A 16,373-nucleotide genomic window follows, 5' to 3' on the forward strand; every position below is an offset into this window, starting at 1 on the left:
AAAAGACTGACTGGCACTTCCAAACAGATAATTAGTGAGTACGGGTGCAAACAAAGAGTAGACATCTCTATACATAACTAGCAAATAAAATGGCACTCTGTAGCGCTATAGCATGTAAACATCAAATATATGAAGTGTGAATTGCATTACTGCTCTAAAAAATAGGAAAAAGTTGAGAATACTTGGCACATAATTTGGCCAATTGAAGCATATGGTGCTTTTAATTGCAGCAGGATGCTACCTACTCACCTAATGCAGGCTTCAGCCTAGCAGAGGTTTCACACTAGGATAGGTCCCCAGCAAAATGAGTGCCTTGTCATTGGCTGCTGGGCATGCATGAATTGGCTAAGTTATGTGCGAAGTATCTCCATTTTTTTTCTTTTTTTTTTTTTTTAATCAGATAAATTTTTATTAACGATATTCAAATAGAGAACAAAGTCCAGACATTACAATGTCCAACAAGGTCACATATTTTCAATTACAGCTCATCCCCTCCCTCCCCCCTTCTTATAGAAAAAGCAGCAACTTATACTCAGAAGTACGTTCTCCTTTCGGGATCATCATCTCTCCACCCACGGTGTCCACAACGAATTGAACATTTTTTCCCTTTTTCTTTTGGCATAAATACCGTACCTTTTTCCATATTTAAAATAAAGTCTTGATTGTCTAAAAAATTCTTGTATAGTCTGCGGTTCTTCATTTATCCAGTGCCTGGCTATTAATTTACGTACAATGTATAACAACCTAGCAATCGCCAATTTGAAATGATTTTGAATCTGAATCTCCTCCACATAACCAAAATACAAACCACAGGATCCCTCTCAATTCTACAGTCATACAATCCCTCTATAGTGTTAATAACCGCTGTCCAGTAGGAGTCCAGTCTGGAGCACTGCCACAACATGTGTAAGGCCGGGGTCACATTGCGTTTAGGCAGTCCATTAACACTGCCATTGACGCCCATTATGTGGCGCATCACGACGCATGCCGTAAAGTGGCACACGTACGCAATGTGCCGTCATTCACTGACTGTGCCTCGGACGCGGGCTGCAGCGTCTGAGGCTCCGTCACCTTAGCGCTGATGATTCAGCGCTAGCGGGTATAGCATAACGCGATCGCGTTAGGCTATACCGTTAACGCAGCCCATCATGCGTTGAAAGGGCTGCAAAACGCAATGTGAACCTAGTCTAAGATCCCGGCCCCATCAGCCTGACAACGAGGGCATCCAGAAGTCTGTCTCAGTCCTGCCCTAAATAGTCTTTCAGGTGTCATATATTCTATGGAGCACATATATTTGTGAGAGTCTACTTGGCTCACTCAGTGACAATTGGTGTATATATTCCATAATCACCTCCCACTTATCCTCTTCTATCTGCCCCTATTCGTCTTCCCACTTCTCTTTAGCCTTAATTGGGTAATTAGTTAAAGGTGTGCTTTAAATACCTGATATAACTCCTTTTTTTACCCCCTCACTACACACACAGTCCACCAATATGTCTTTTTGGACCCTCATAGAAACCGTCTTAATCCCCCGTCACACTAAGCGAGATCGCTGCTGAGTCACAAGTTTTGTGATGCAACAGCGATCTTGCCAACGATCTTGCTGTGTGTGACACGTATCAGCAGCCGACCTAGCCCCGCCCCCCCGCCGGGTATTGCTTATCGTGTAGTATTGTCCTTGACCATTTTTGGATCGTTGGTCTCCCGCTGGCCAGCACGCATCACTGCGTATGGCAGCGGGAGACCATCGATCAGCGAGCTCCCAGCGCTGTAAGCAGACGCTGGGAGCTGGTATCCAAGGTAAACAGCGGGTAACTAAGCGCGTGCGTCACTTAGTTACCCGCTGTGTACCCTGGATACCAGCGTGCTCGCGCTGGGAGCTGGTATCCAAGATAAACAGCAGGTAACTAAGCGCCACGCTTAGTTACCCGCTGTTTACCTTGAATACCAGCTCCCAGTGTGAACACGCTGGTATCCAGGGTACACAGCGAGTAGCTAAGCGACGCGCGCTTGTTACCCGCGTCTTCGCTGGGCCTGATCGCTGGTGAGATCTGCCTGTTTGGCAGCTCACCAGCGATCATGTAGCGACACACCAGCGATCCTGACCAGGTCATATCGTTGTCGAGATCGCTGGTGCGTCTCTTAGTGTGACGTGGGCTTTACTCTGCGCTATGTAAGTGTGATAGAGCTATCTATACTGGAACCCACAGATCTCAGATAATTCATATTCCGCCGGTAGTTTCTCAAAATTCGCTAGTCCTTGCGAGTCCTGTAATTGGGCCATGTATTGAATTCCTTTTTTAAATTCCCCCATTTTGTCAAACTCTGGCAGTTTTTCATTTTGCCATATAGGGGAATAATTCGTCAGGGCCTCCACTCCCCTAGTCCTTTTAATCTCCTACCACACCTTGTGTACCTGGGCCAGAGTGGGGCATGACATTCCCAGTTTCCTAAAACTACCTGCCTCCAGTCCTTGAACAATTGAGTCTCTCCCCAGCACCTGAGTCAATATCCGCCATGTGAAACCCCTGCATCTGTCTCTCTCCATCCCCTCAGCTGTTGGCCCTGAGCTGCTAGATAATAAATCCTCGGGCTCGGGAGTGCCAGCCCCACTCATCTTTGGGCATCTGTAATATTTCCATTCTAATCCTCGGTTGTTAAATATAGAATTGATTGTACGAAACCACCGCTTAGGTAACCATATGGGGAGCATTGTGCAGCACGAACCACACCTGGAGCATCAGTACCATTTTAGGCTATGTGCCCACGGTGCGTGTTAAAACGCACACCAAAAACCGGACTCTTTCCCAGAAATCGCGCGTTTTTTTCCCCGCACGATTTTACCGCGATTATGATTGCGATTTTGCCGTGATTTTCGTGTGCGATATTCAAGCACTTTCCAAGCGATTTGAAGCATCGCTTGGAAAGTGATTGACAGGTTGGTCACACTCGTCAAACATAGTGTTTGACAAGTGTGACCAGGTTTTTACTATTGAGGCCGCCTATGCAGCATCAATAGGAAAAGATAGAATGTTAAAATGCTAAAAAAAATAAAAAAATCGGTGTATATTTACCTTCCGGCGTCCCGCGCTGCCATCCCGGGCCACAGCGTTCCCAGTAATGCCTTGCGAGACCTGTGATGACGTAGTCTTGCGTTGCTATAGCGATCTCGCGAGACCACGTCATCACAGGACCTTGCCGCAAGGCATTACTGGGAACGCTTAGGCCGGGAATGCAGCGCGGGACGCCAGAAGGTAAATATACCGCAATTTTTTTATTTTTTATTCTTTTTTTTTTACAGGGGTATGGTACCCAGGGCCTGGAGGACAGTCTCCTCTCCTCCACACCGTGGGTACCAACCGCACATGAGACACTTAACTTCCCGCATGGTGGATAGCCACATGCGGGAAGTAAGCGATTCTCATGCATTCCTATGTGTGCGGAATCGCGGCAATTCTTTGTGATTCCGCACAAAAGAATGAGCATGCTGCGATTTTTTTTTTTTTTCTGCGATGCGATTCCGCCGCGGAAAAAAGTGCAGCATTAGCACAGCATGTGCGGAATGCCATAGGAATGCATGGGGGCGTTCTGTACACGATTTTTAAACGTTTTCGCGCCGAAAATCACGGCAAAAACGCTTAAAAATCACTACGTGGGTACACAGCCTAAATCAGATTTGTCCTTCCTACCACTGATACATGTAATCTACGCCACGCTCCCACTTTGCTTCTGAACTTACCCAATAGCGGGATCAGATTTAAGTCTGTATAACTCGAGAGCGGGAGCGATATCTGAATGCCCAGGTAGTTGAACTGCCGCACAACCGCCAGCCTACTACCATCCCCCTCTATCCTAAGATCTTCACCATTACCGTCCACAGCTAGAATATTGGATTTCTCCCTATTGATTTCCAGGCCTGACATAGCCCCAAATCTCCCAATGATGCTCATTACTCACTCCCCCCCCCCCCCCGCAAGGATTCATCAGGGTCTTCCAGGAAAAGCAACACACCATCTGCATATAAAGCTATTTTTTCCCCTATAGGTCCATGTTTAACCCCCTTGACCGAGGCTGCCTTTCTAATTGTCTGTGCCAGGGGCTCCAACGCAAAAAGCAGTGGAGACAGCGGACACCCCTGTCTGGTCCCCCTATGAAGAGCCAATTGACTGGATGTCTGGCCATTAACACTGACCCTAGCAGTTGGGGATGTGTACAACAGCGTATCCATGATATGAAGGTTGGTCCAAATCCCAAGCACTCCAACACCTTCCAAAGATAACTCCATTTGATACTGTCGAATGCTTTACGTGCATCCAACGATACTACTACTCTACGATCCCCGTTATCCGACGGCAGTACAGGTTAAGGTAGAGTCTACGTATGTTTATCGATGTAGTCCTATTCGACATAAATCCAGATTGATCGGGGTGGACAAGGTCTTGTACCACACTCGTAAATCAGTTGGCCAGAATCTTAAGGCTATGTGCCCACGTTAGCGTTTTTAAACGCTCAGGAAACTGATCCCCTTCCCAGAAAACCCGCATTTTATTTCTGCGCGTTTCTTGCACAAAAGACACGCGTTTTTTCCCGCGCGTTTTCTGGGAACATTGGGGAAGGCTAAAAACGCTCAGCAATGCGGAAATTAATGAGCATGCTGCGTTTTTGTCGCTAAGCGATTCCTGAGCATTTAAAAACGCATGCAATGGCACAAAAAGCCAAAAATGCATGCAAATTAATGTGAAGCTTCTTTTAAGCGTTTCTCCAGCGTCTGAGCCGGCACAAACGCTGCAGAAACGCTTAAAAAAAAATCTGCCAACTTCGGGTCTCTACTTTCCTTAGGAATGACCACTACCACAGCCTCCCTCATGGACAACAGCAGTGCACCACACTACAAAGCCTCCTCGAAGACCACCTTTAGGGTACCGTTACACCTAGCGATGCACCAGCGATCCCGACTAGCGATAAGAGGCAGTCAGGATCGCTGGTGCATCGCTAGGTGGTCGCTAGTGAGCTGCTACTCAGGCAGATCTCACCAGCGACATTGCTGGGGACGGGGATCGCTACTTACATGTCAGACGAGGCGATCCTGCGTCCTCCCGCCCGGCTCCACGCGTCGCTCGTCGTCACAGCAGGAAGCGCCGCAGGAAGTCACCGACGAGGAATGGTCCAGGAGCTTCTAGCGCGATCAGCGATAACCAGCGGGGGAGCCGGTCGGAGGTAAGTATCACATGCAGCGATATCGCTAGTAATATCGCTGCAACGTCACAAAATCGGTGACTTTGCAGCGATATTGCTAGCGATATCGCAGTGTGTAACGGGGGCTTTAGTCTAGGTGCTACCATCTCAACCAACTGTTTATAGATTTCGCCCGGAAGTGCGTCCGTCCACCCCCCCGGAGCCCTGTATGTCATAGACATTATAGCTGTTTCAACCTCCTCTTGTGTTACAGGCTCTTCCAATCTCCTCCTGTCACTCTCTACAATCCTAGGGAGTCCCGCCGCCCCAAGAAACCCTTCCTTCTCTGCAGATGAGGCTCCTGACTTAAGGGGGTTTTACACTAAGCGATATCGCTAGCAATATCGCTAAAACGTCACTGGTTTTGTGACGTTATAGCGATATTGCTAGCGATATCGCTATTTGTGATACTTACCTCCGACCGGCTCCCCCGCTGTCCATCGCTGATCGCGCGAGAATGTCCGGCTCCATTTCTCGTCGGGCGCTTCCTGCTGAGACTTCCTGCTGTGACGTCCAGCGACGCGTGGAGGCGGGCGGGAGGACGCAGGATCGCTGTGTGTGAAAGGTAAGTATCGTGCGCTGCGTCGCTGCTGCATCGCTGTGAGATCTGCCTGTGTGGCAGCTCACTAGCGATCATTTAGCGATGCACCAGCGATCCTGACCGGGTCGGATCGCTGGTCGGATCGCTGGTGCATCGCTAAATGTAAAAGGGCCTTTAGAAGTATATAGCTGCTCGTAAAACCGACTCAAAACTTCCAGTATATCCTCGTATCCACCACCTCCATCCCCTCATCCGTCTTCAGCTTGTATACAAATGAGGATTCCCTCTGTGCTGCCGCCACTACTGATAGCAAATGCCCCACCCCTTCTCCCTCATTGGAAAATTGTGCCTTTTGGAAAGCTCTTTACCTCTCTACTCTCTCTCTCTCTCTCTCTCTCTCTATATATATATATATATATATATATATATATATATATATATATATATATAAAATCTCAATTATTATTATTTTTTTTTTTTTTTTTTTACTATTATCTAGAGCAGTAATTCAATTCACATTTCTTATATTTCATGTTTGCATGCTATAGCACTACAGTCTGCAGCTTTATGTATGGATGACTACTCTTAGTTTGCACCTGTACACACCAGTTTTCTGTTTGGAAGTGACAGTCACTCTTTTGATACTATGCTTTGGATAGGTTATCGATATCAGATTGGTGAGAACCCAACACCCCGCACTCACCCACCCCCACCGATCAGCTGTTCTCTGCTCCAGTGGTGGCCGGATGTAAAACTGAGAGAAACCCAACACCATAGCCCCATGCACGGTTTAGTGGCCACTCCCAGATACCGCAGATCAGTGGCGCCGGCCACTAAATAGTGTGATAGCTCTGGATGTAAATCGTACACAAGAGGACCACCACAGTGCTAAGACAGATGATCGAATTTGTGATGGAGACCCACCAATCTTGTATCGTTCACTAACCCTGAGTATAGGTTATTAGTAGCATATTAGTAGAAGCCCCCTTCTTTAAGGTTGGTAAAAGCATAGAAACCCATTAAAGAGGTCCTGCCATGCTCCTGGGGTCCTGCCGTGCTACTGACGTTTGTTTTAGTTATTACCCCATAAAATAACAAAGCTTGAACATCTTGCCTTACAAACTTTGCATTGTGCTGTGCTTTAGTTATTCCTCCATGAACTATATAATTTGAGAATTGTTATCGACACTATTGTCAGTATCCCTACACATTGTCTAATAACGACTCCAATTTGGCTACGAAATGCTGGACATCTTTTTAAAGGGGTTGTCCACTACTTGGACAACTGTTTCTCAATCTGAATGTTTGCCTATAACACTTATACTCTCCTCTGGTGCTGTTCCAGCAGTGTCGGCACTTGCATTCCCTTGGCTCACTTCACATTATACTTCTCTACAGCCTACATTAAATGTAGGAAAAGAAAGGCATAGGCCAAAAGTTTATAAAATCATCAAAATTTATTGATGCAAAATTTTTTTAAAATTGTAAAACAAAACAAGGAAATTTCATGAAATGTGCCAGGATCCGATAGATACACCACTTTATTGGTCTGTATATTATTGCTGTGCAGTTAACTTTCCTTGAGGGATAGCAGCATCCCTCTATTTTGGTGTATCTATCTAAAAATTTTGCATCAATAAATTTTGATGATTTTATAAATTTTGGCCTATGCCTTTCTTTTCCTACAGTATTTAATGTAGGCTGTAGAGAAGTATATTGTTTTTGGAAGGTGGTGTTCTAATATTTGGATCTAGTTGATATGTATCACTTCACATTATGTTACATGAGCCCCGCACCCAATCAGCGTCGGCTTCACTGTCCTGTACATGAGACCAATCGAACGCCAAGAGGAAAGCGGAGCGCAGCCGCAACCCTGACTTTGTTGTTGTTTGATATGTCCATAGATGGGAGGAGTGAAGCCGGCACTGATTGGCGTCACAAGCTCACGTGAGCCCCTGGAAAGAGCTGGAACAGTGTCTGCACCAGAGGTGAGTATAGGTGATTTTATTTTAACAGGGGCAAACATTCAGATTGAGAATGGGTTGTCCTAGTAGTGGACCACTCTATTGGTAGCACCAATTGTTTCAGAAAATAAATATAAAGAAAAATTGCCTCCCAGACTGGTAGCCGTTCTCACGTGACCTCTTCAGCCAATATGTCCACATCGGTCCGACTCATCTGGTGGTGAGTGGCCTCAGCGGGTCCCCCACCCTCTTTTAATAGAATATACGGTAGTTCTCATAATTTATTCTTTCTTTAAAGGGTGGACATGAATAAGGACAAACAGATCAGCGCTCAGGAAATGCAGCGCTGGATCATGGAGAAGACCGAAGAACATTTTCAAGAAGCCGTAAAGGAGAATAAACTTCATTTCCGGGCTGTGGACCCAGATGGTGACGGTAAATAATCACCTTCTCATGGCAACAGCTGTATCCCTATACAGCAAAGTGTCTTTAATCATTATGGAAGGTAACTTGTAAAATCTCATAATTAGTTGCTCAGTAATAATCAAGCGTTGAGGTTTGGCCAGACTATTAGGGCCAGGCTGTTTTGTTTGGGAATTTCCATATTCAGGTAGTAAGCTTCTGACAGGAGAGCACAGCAGAGCGTAAGGCACTCAGACGTCCTCCCACATCCTTCCTCTACATCCTGATTTACTGACATTGTGCTTAAATCTGGCATATAATCTTGTTTTCTATTCTCTTAGATGATCATATTGATGACAATCATAATCTAACCCCATTCTAGTGGCTGGTTTGTGTTTTTATATGTCCTTTTTACTGAAATATCCTAAATGAACAAGGCTCTATAGTATAATGCCATATGGATGTCCTCAATGAAGGCATCTTGAGCTGAACCACGTAGATCACCCCCCCCCAAGACCCTAATCCCATCTTTTTATGAACTTTTCACATTTACAATTCTTAATATAGGATTTAATGTTTCCTTAATGCAGGACATGTGTCATGGGACGAGTACAAGATCAAGTTCCTGGCCAGCAAGGGCTTCAATGAAAAGGAGGTTGCAGAGAAAGTGAAGCACAACGAGGAGCTGAAGGTTGATGAAGAAAGTAAGTTCCACATCAAGTTACTTTTTATCATAAAAATGCATGAGGTTTCTGCCAGTAATGTAATAAATCTCCGTTTTACATAAACAAAAAGTAATCACCAAACTTCAGATTTTATCATGCTTCACATTTCAGGTGAAATTCTACAGCTCCACCCAAATCTCTCTTTCAAGCTGTTGCTTGTTTTCATAGTCCATTGACAAAGGATTGATCAGGGGGGAATTTTTTTTATTTTTGGAAACTATCTGTCACCCAAAGAAGCTTCCTTTCCCGGTGCAGGATTCTCACTATAAACGAGTTGGCGTCAGCTTGGTTTCATTTTTAATCATTTTGACATGAGGGTAACAACTAAGGTACCAGCCAAAATCTTTACAGCTGCAGGTTAAAAGGAAAGAAAGAAACATAATTTAATCTGTGTTAAAAGTAGAGAGAGACCAGAGGGGCACATGCAGTGAGCTTAAGAGAAGGAGCTGTCCGTGCAGCTTCTGACTCTGCAATGTTGATGTAAAACATGCCTGCAGAGCCACATGTGGACCAGCTCAATATTTTAAGATGTTTCATGTTTGTCAAGTATTTAAACAAACAAATTTATAATTTTAGTATATACAGCTCTTGCAAAAATTGAGACCACTCAGTTTGTCTGTCTGATTTTTCTCTTTAGGCTGGTTTCACATTAGCGTTGAAACAACGCTGCGCACTGCGTCGGTAAGCCCCGCCCCGATCCGGCTCCCTGCCCACCCCATCCGGGATCACCGCCTACTATCGCATTTGCACGCATGCGATCGACGCACCCTATCTTGTTTCAACGCTAATGTGAAACCAGCCTTATAGGTATATTTTTGAGTAAAATGTAAATGTCTGTTGTATTCTATAAACTACTGACAACATGTCTTCAAATTTCCAAGTACTAAATTTTGCATTTATTTTCAGAAAATGAGAAATGGTCAAAATAACAAAAAAAATGCTGTGCTTGCAGACCTCAAATAATGTTAAGCAAGTTCATAATCATATAGAAATAACAATACTAATGTTTTAACTCTGGAAGAGTTCAGACATCATTATTTTGTGGAATTTTCAGAAAATGAGAAATGGTCAAAATAACAAAAAAAATGCAGTGCTTGCAGACCTCAAGTAATGCTAAGAAAACAAGTTCATAATCATATAGAAATAACAATACTAATTTTTTTTTTAACTCAGGAAGAGTTCAGAAATCAATATTTTGTGGAATAATCATGATTTTTAATCACAGCTTTCATTCGTCTTGGCATGCACCAGTCTTTCACACTGCTCTTGGGTTACCTTATGCCACTCCTGGTACAAAAATTTAAGCAGTTCTTCTTTTTTGATGGCTTTTGACTATCCATCTTCCTCTTGATTACATTCCAGAGGTTTTCAATGGGGTTCAGCTCTGGAGATTGGGCTGGCCATGACAGGGATTTGATGTGGTGGTCCTTCATCCTCACATTGATTGACCTAGCTGTGTGGCATGGCGCATTGTCCTGCTGGAAAAACTAGTCAGTCCCCAGAGTTGGGGAACATTGCCTGAGCAGAAGGAATCAACTGTTTTTCCAGGATAACCTTGTATGCGGCTTGATTCATACGTCCTTCGCAAAGATTAACCTGCCCAATTCCAGCCTTGCTGAAGCATCCCCAGATCACTGATCCTACACCAAATTTCACAATGGGTGAAGACACTGTGACTTTGTATGCTTCTCCAGGTCTCCTTCTAACCATTAGACGATCAGGTGTTGGGCAAAGCTGAAAATTAGACTCATCAGAGAAGATTACCTTACTCCAGTCCGCTATGGTCCAATCCTTATGGTCTTTGGCAAACATCAGCCTGGCTCTCCTTTGCTTCTCATTCATGACAGACTTTTTTCTAGCTTTAGATGACTTGAGCCCTGCCTCTAGGAGCCTGTTACGAACTGTTCTTGCCATGCATTTCACCCCAGCTGCCATTTGTCATTCCTTTTGTAGGTTACTTGATGTCATCCTGCAGTTGCTGAGTGACATTCGAATAAGATGACGGTCATCCCAGTCAGTGTAGTGTCGTTTTTGCCCTCTGCCGGTCTGTAGCTTTGTTGTCCCCATTGTCTGCTGCTTGACCTTGTTGTAATGGACTGCCATCTTAGAAATTTTAAAGATAAAGGCAACATGGTGCTCACTGTATCCCTCTGCTGCTAGTAAAGCCAGAATTGAGCCCTTCTTTTCCTCACTCAAGACTTCTTTTCAACTCCTTTGGCATGGTTAAAAGTTATATTTTCATTCCTATTACTTTTGGGATATTTCTAGCACTTGTTTTGCCATCCAGCTTGTCCTATTGCAAGAGGATTGTGAACACCACAGCAGGGTTTTTTATACTTTCCTTCGTTAAATAAGATTTGGTTCAGGAGATCACCTAATCAGAAGCACTTTAAGTAGAATGAGGTGTACTCTGGTCTGAATTCAATGGACACTGGAATGGAATGGTTGTCAGACATGTAGAGAAGCTGATTTTTATATAACTGCAGTGGTCTCTTAATTTTTGCCAGAGCTGTATTTATATTTAAAAAAATATATAAAAAAATTGTACTATATATATATATAAAATTTTATTTTTTTTTTTTTTAGTCCTTAGGACTTGTCAGAATTTTGAACAGAGGAGGTCCCGTTGACAAGACACCCAATGATCACTGTGATCTGCTCTGCAGACTGGGTTAATCGTGTGCCAGCTCATACTCCTCCATCCCTGCCTCGGGCATGATGCTTCCCTGAGCGCTGCTGCCCCTTGATCTCCGCATTTACTTGGGAGCCGCCACATCCAGATCTGCACCAATCAGACTTCAACCTTGCTAAAAGTTTTATGTATTGCAAAAAAAAAATCCTCCTTTTTAAAGAGAACTTAATCAGTTATCAGGCCCCTTTACACACAGGATGTGGGAAGATGATACCAGCAGCAATATTCTCTGAACCCTGCGCTCCTGATAGGTTACTGGTTTCGAGTTCATCTTTCTCTCTCTCATTTTGGTAATCGACACGACTGTTCTGCTTTTACTCAGCCAATATTACAGTTAGATTAGTCAGCTCTGTAATGACAGGTGTAATGTTTGATCAGGCACCGTATTAAACCCAAGTCGTCTGTACTGATCTGTCCAGGATTGTGCCCACGTTGCTGCTAACAACCAGGCGCAACCACTGACTCTGGAAGAAAGCAGCCATGTTTTTCTAATCCTGGACAATCCCGGGTTATAACTTGACCAGGACGGATTCTCATATTATGTCAACTGCTAAGAATTCACGTCCAAGTCTACAAAACCAAGAAAAGATCATGAGGCCGCGAAGAATCATGCAGAAAGTATTTAAGAGAATTTGGGTTTTCATAACACAATGAATAGAAACCGAAAATCTCCTTTCTAAAGTTATTAGTTGGTTCTTAAAGGCACATTTGATTACACTAATAATATTAAGCTATGAGTAATATATATTACAAAATACAAGAAAATAATAAAATCTTTTTTTTATTTTTTTTCTTGTATTTAGGACTAAAAATCAATTTAGGTGGTTTCATTAAAAAAAAAAAGTTGGTTTTATTTTTTATAATTAAAACATTTAAAAAATAAAATAAAGCCAGCATAAAATTCATTTTTAGCACGAAACAAGAAAATAAGTGGTTTTATTAAAGTCATATAAACCCATATTTATTTTTTCATTTATTTTTTACTTAAACCAGCTAAATTGATTTTTAGGCCAAAATACAAGGGAATAAATATATATCTTTGATAATATATAATTTGTATATATTGCAAATTTTGCTCGGTTTGCCCTCGTCAGCCTATTGCTTATTCCAGAATGAGTTAACTGAGAAACTGTCAGAGAGCTTGGTCTGAAGGGAGAGTTTGCTACATCTGTCTTTTTTTTTTTTTTTTTTTTTTAAAGCTCCTCTGAGCTGATTTATGGCCACAGACCACAATATGGTTGATTATGCAGGGAAACAAAAGACCTGTAAGAACCAAGCTGTGCAAGATTTTTAATGAAACCAACATGCATGTATTCAAGAAATTAAAAAATTGTCTGCAAAGGTTGACAACTCCCCAGTTTTAAACAGCTGTTGGCTGAGCGCCTTCCATACACATGCACTCTCAACCGTGCATGTACGCTACTTTCATTAGGAAAAGGGGAGAAAATTGCTACCAGAGACCCTTTTAGCAGTGCCTTATCTCCTGTGGGAACAAAGGATTGGGAAGGTTGAAGCCAGTATGCCTGATCCGTCATTTTCACAACTTCTGCTGTATGGGAAGAGTCTAAACACCACACTAATTGCATTTGATGCCATTTTATATAATGTGTGAGCATCTAAAGTAGATAGGTTAATTAATTTATTTTTTTCTCACAGCACAGGAAGTAATAGAAAACCTAAAAGACCGCTGGTTTCAAGCTGACAACCCACCAGCTGACCAGTTACTGAACGAAGAGGAGTTCCTGTCTTTCCTGCACCCAGAACACAGCCGGGGGATGCTCAATTTCATGGTGAAGGAGATTATTCGTGACCTAGGTGAGCACACCATCATACATGAGAAATCTGAAGAATTATATGGTACATAAGTGGTATATATTCAGGGTCCGCTGAGCCTCAGCGAATTTGCATCTCATATATGATGTATGGCTGTGACCGGCAGCAGCGGCCGCTGTATTATGCAGGCTAGGAACACATGGACTGATCAGATCCTCTCCACTGTGGCTCATAAAAGCCATTGTGGACCTACCTGGAATTCGTCATCCGAGGTACATGGCGACCGGTCGGCTGCTCAGTGTAGGTTTTTTCCTAATATGCTGAGTATAATGCACATGACTGCAATAACAGAGACGGTCTCTGATTTTTGTTGCCCTCAGCTTGTGGAAAATGAATTCGGCTTTCTGGTTCCTTTTAAGTGCAACTTACAGCCCCATAAATGCATGAATAGTGGAAAACTGGTCACTGGGATCTTAAATGTTCAGTTGAATGAACGGTCCTGAACCTTGTAGTAGTATCTGTAGTAGTACTTTTATGAATAATAAAATATATATATTTTTTTCTTTTAAGTCTCCTGATCGGATATTCTCTCCCCTACTGAAAGGCATATCCATCTGTCCTGCCATATAAAACTACTTAAATAGAAACCCCCTTCAGATCTCTATTAATGTTTGTTGTATATTTCTGGTTCATACACTTACGAGTGCCATCTATGTGACTGCAGGCACCAGAGACTGGAAAGTGTGGCTCACCACATGTGCCTACCTTCTCCGGGACAGGTGCGGATTAGTCAGACTCGTCGTACCACATAGCTCTGCTCACAGTGATACGGTTACAAATGCAGAGTGTTAGTTTTTTGTTTTTTGTGGAGGTTCAGATATTTCACCTTTGGTGGGTGTGGGGTACAACTGCTTTAATTTGTAGTGTCATTTTGTTCTACTTTTATTCCTCCACTACATAGGCATGCATACAGTTTTTATGGCAAAAGAAGATTTATCTGCAAACTTTTTAATTGCTGTTAAATATATAGAGCTATAGGTAGAACGGTAATCGTTTGGCCACAGGGTGTTAGTCCATTAATAGGCACCATAGGTAACAGGATCGGAGCATGCCCCCCCCCCGCCCCCAAACTGCTCCTTCTTCTGGAATAATCACTTAGACTGGTTAGCACATCGGACATGCTAACCAGTCATTTGTAACTGCCATCAGGCTGTCCACCATCTTTTCACATTGGACTGGACTGCATATACAGTGGCATGTGTAATCTTTAACTTTAGGCCTTTTAGAGATTATTTCATCTTAAACTGTTCACAGTAACAGTAATTTTGACCAGGGGTGCCCAAACTTTTACATGCCACTGTAACTGCAGAAACGTTTCAAAATGTATTCTCAAGCTACATTGATTTTCAAAGGAAGTACACCAGCCTCTTGAGGTCTTTTTTGATAATGCATTAAAATGTAATTGGTACATTTGGTGAAATATTTAGTTGCGTTTTTATATAGTTAACGAGCACGAAGCCACAGTTCTAGGTATCATGCATCCAGATACAGACCCAGATCAGCTCTTACAGTCCATCAGAAGGTGGTATTTCCCTTGTAATTTAGGGATAAGTCATCCCCAGTAAGGGGGGACATCCGTAATGGAAGAAAAAAGACTTGCACTTTTTTGTTGTAACCCCAATTTCCTATAATTACTTTTTTTTTAATCTTTGGATAGGGGTACAATGTGCAAAATATGAAAATAAAAACACAATGGAAATGGACACTGACTCCAACTGTGACTCCGATTCCACAGCCCTGTTCTCAACACCGTAACAATGCTGTATTAATTTCCTACTTTTTGCTCTTTTAGAAGCTGCTTTGACATGCTCCTCTGGCAATAATCTCTACTGAACAATATTTACAAGCGCACTCCCTGTCTGAGTATCTGGGGAGAGGAACAGAGAATCTAACAGGGAAATGTTTGTAAATAGTGATGGAGAACAGATTCTTACTGAGTAGCAGTTCAAAGCTGCTTCTAAAAGAGCATGTACTAGGCAGTTAAAACATCCCTTCCAGCATGGTGATTGAGAGAGAAGGAAGCAAAATAATGGCATATATGATAAATATTCATAACTTCACAAAGGCTGATCAATAACTAATAAGAAAATTATAATTTTATTTATATAGCGCCAACATATTGTGCACACTTTACAATAAAATAAATTGTATAAAAAGTTACTTTAAAATAAAAAAAATGCCTAGTGACAATTAGTGCTTTTAGTAAGATTAGAAAAATGTAAAAAAAATGTTTTAAATAAAAATAAAACAAATGCATCGTTGTGCATTTTTTACTAAGAATACTAAGTTAGTACATTTCTTTGCATTGTAGCAAGAACAGGCAATTATCATCCATGACTGCTTCATAAGTGGCGCTGTCCCGACCTGTTCTACTAGGCTCCTAACTGAATTAGTCGGTGACCACCATAGTTTTTTCTTTTTGGAGATGTGTCCGGAAGTGATGTCACTTGATTGGCAGATGCAGACAGGAGGGAAGTCATTTGGGAACGAACAAGGGTATCACAGGAGGATGGCTGCGGTCATGTTACATGGCATCTGTCACACATTTTCATTAGTGAGGGCATTCCAGGAATGGAAAAGTTACTTCTCACGGTGACACACACTTTTATTTTGCTTACAGGGTTTTCCCAGCATTGATCAATATATCAACTTCTGATGTCTGACTGCCAGGAGCCATATAGTTCTTAGCTTTTATTTATTTTCTCTGTTGTTTATTGGCACGCCACATAAGTATCACTGGGCACTTTAGTAAATTCCTCTCATTCCCCCTTTTTTTTTTATTATTTTTTTATTTTTTTTTTTTTTACATTCTATTTTATTTATATATTTATTTTTAGGCTACACAAACTTTGCTTATGCATAACTTTCTGTTCCCAATAATGGTGGGATGAGCAGCTTTGGAGCACAAACTTCTGCTCAGAAACATTAAATATTAATCATACTAATTTTATTGTGTAGCGAAGCTGTTTAATCTATCGTTA

At 42.5% G+C, this 16,373-nt stretch overlaps 1 protein-coding gene across 2 annotated transcripts in view; it reads left to right on the forward strand.

The window, feature by feature from the left end:
- Positions 1 to 16,373, forward strand: part of SDF4 (stromal cell derived factor 4) — a 77,777-nt gene that overhangs the window by 46,415 nt on the left and 14,989 nt on the right. For both annotated transcript variants that reach the window (XM_073585485.1, XM_073585486.1), the window contains exons 3-5: positions 8,039 to 8,175; positions 8,733 to 8,846; positions 13,216 to 13,374. In XM_073585485.1, the coding sequence (XP_073441586.1) occupies positions 8,039 to 8,175; positions 8,733 to 8,846; positions 13,216 to 13,374 (410 nt within the window). The remainder of the gene's footprint in view (positions 1 to 8,038; positions 8,176 to 8,732; positions 8,847 to 13,215; positions 13,375 to 16,373) is intronic.

The sequence above is a fragment of the Dendrobates tinctorius genome, unplaced genomic scaffold, assembly GCF_039654945.1.
Source record: "Dendrobates tinctorius isolate UK_male_01 unplaced genomic scaffold, ASM3965494v1 ptg000086l, whole genome shotgun sequence".
Lineage (NCBI taxonomy): Eukaryota > Metazoa > Chordata > Amphibia > Anura > Dendrobatidae > Dendrobates > Dendrobates tinctorius.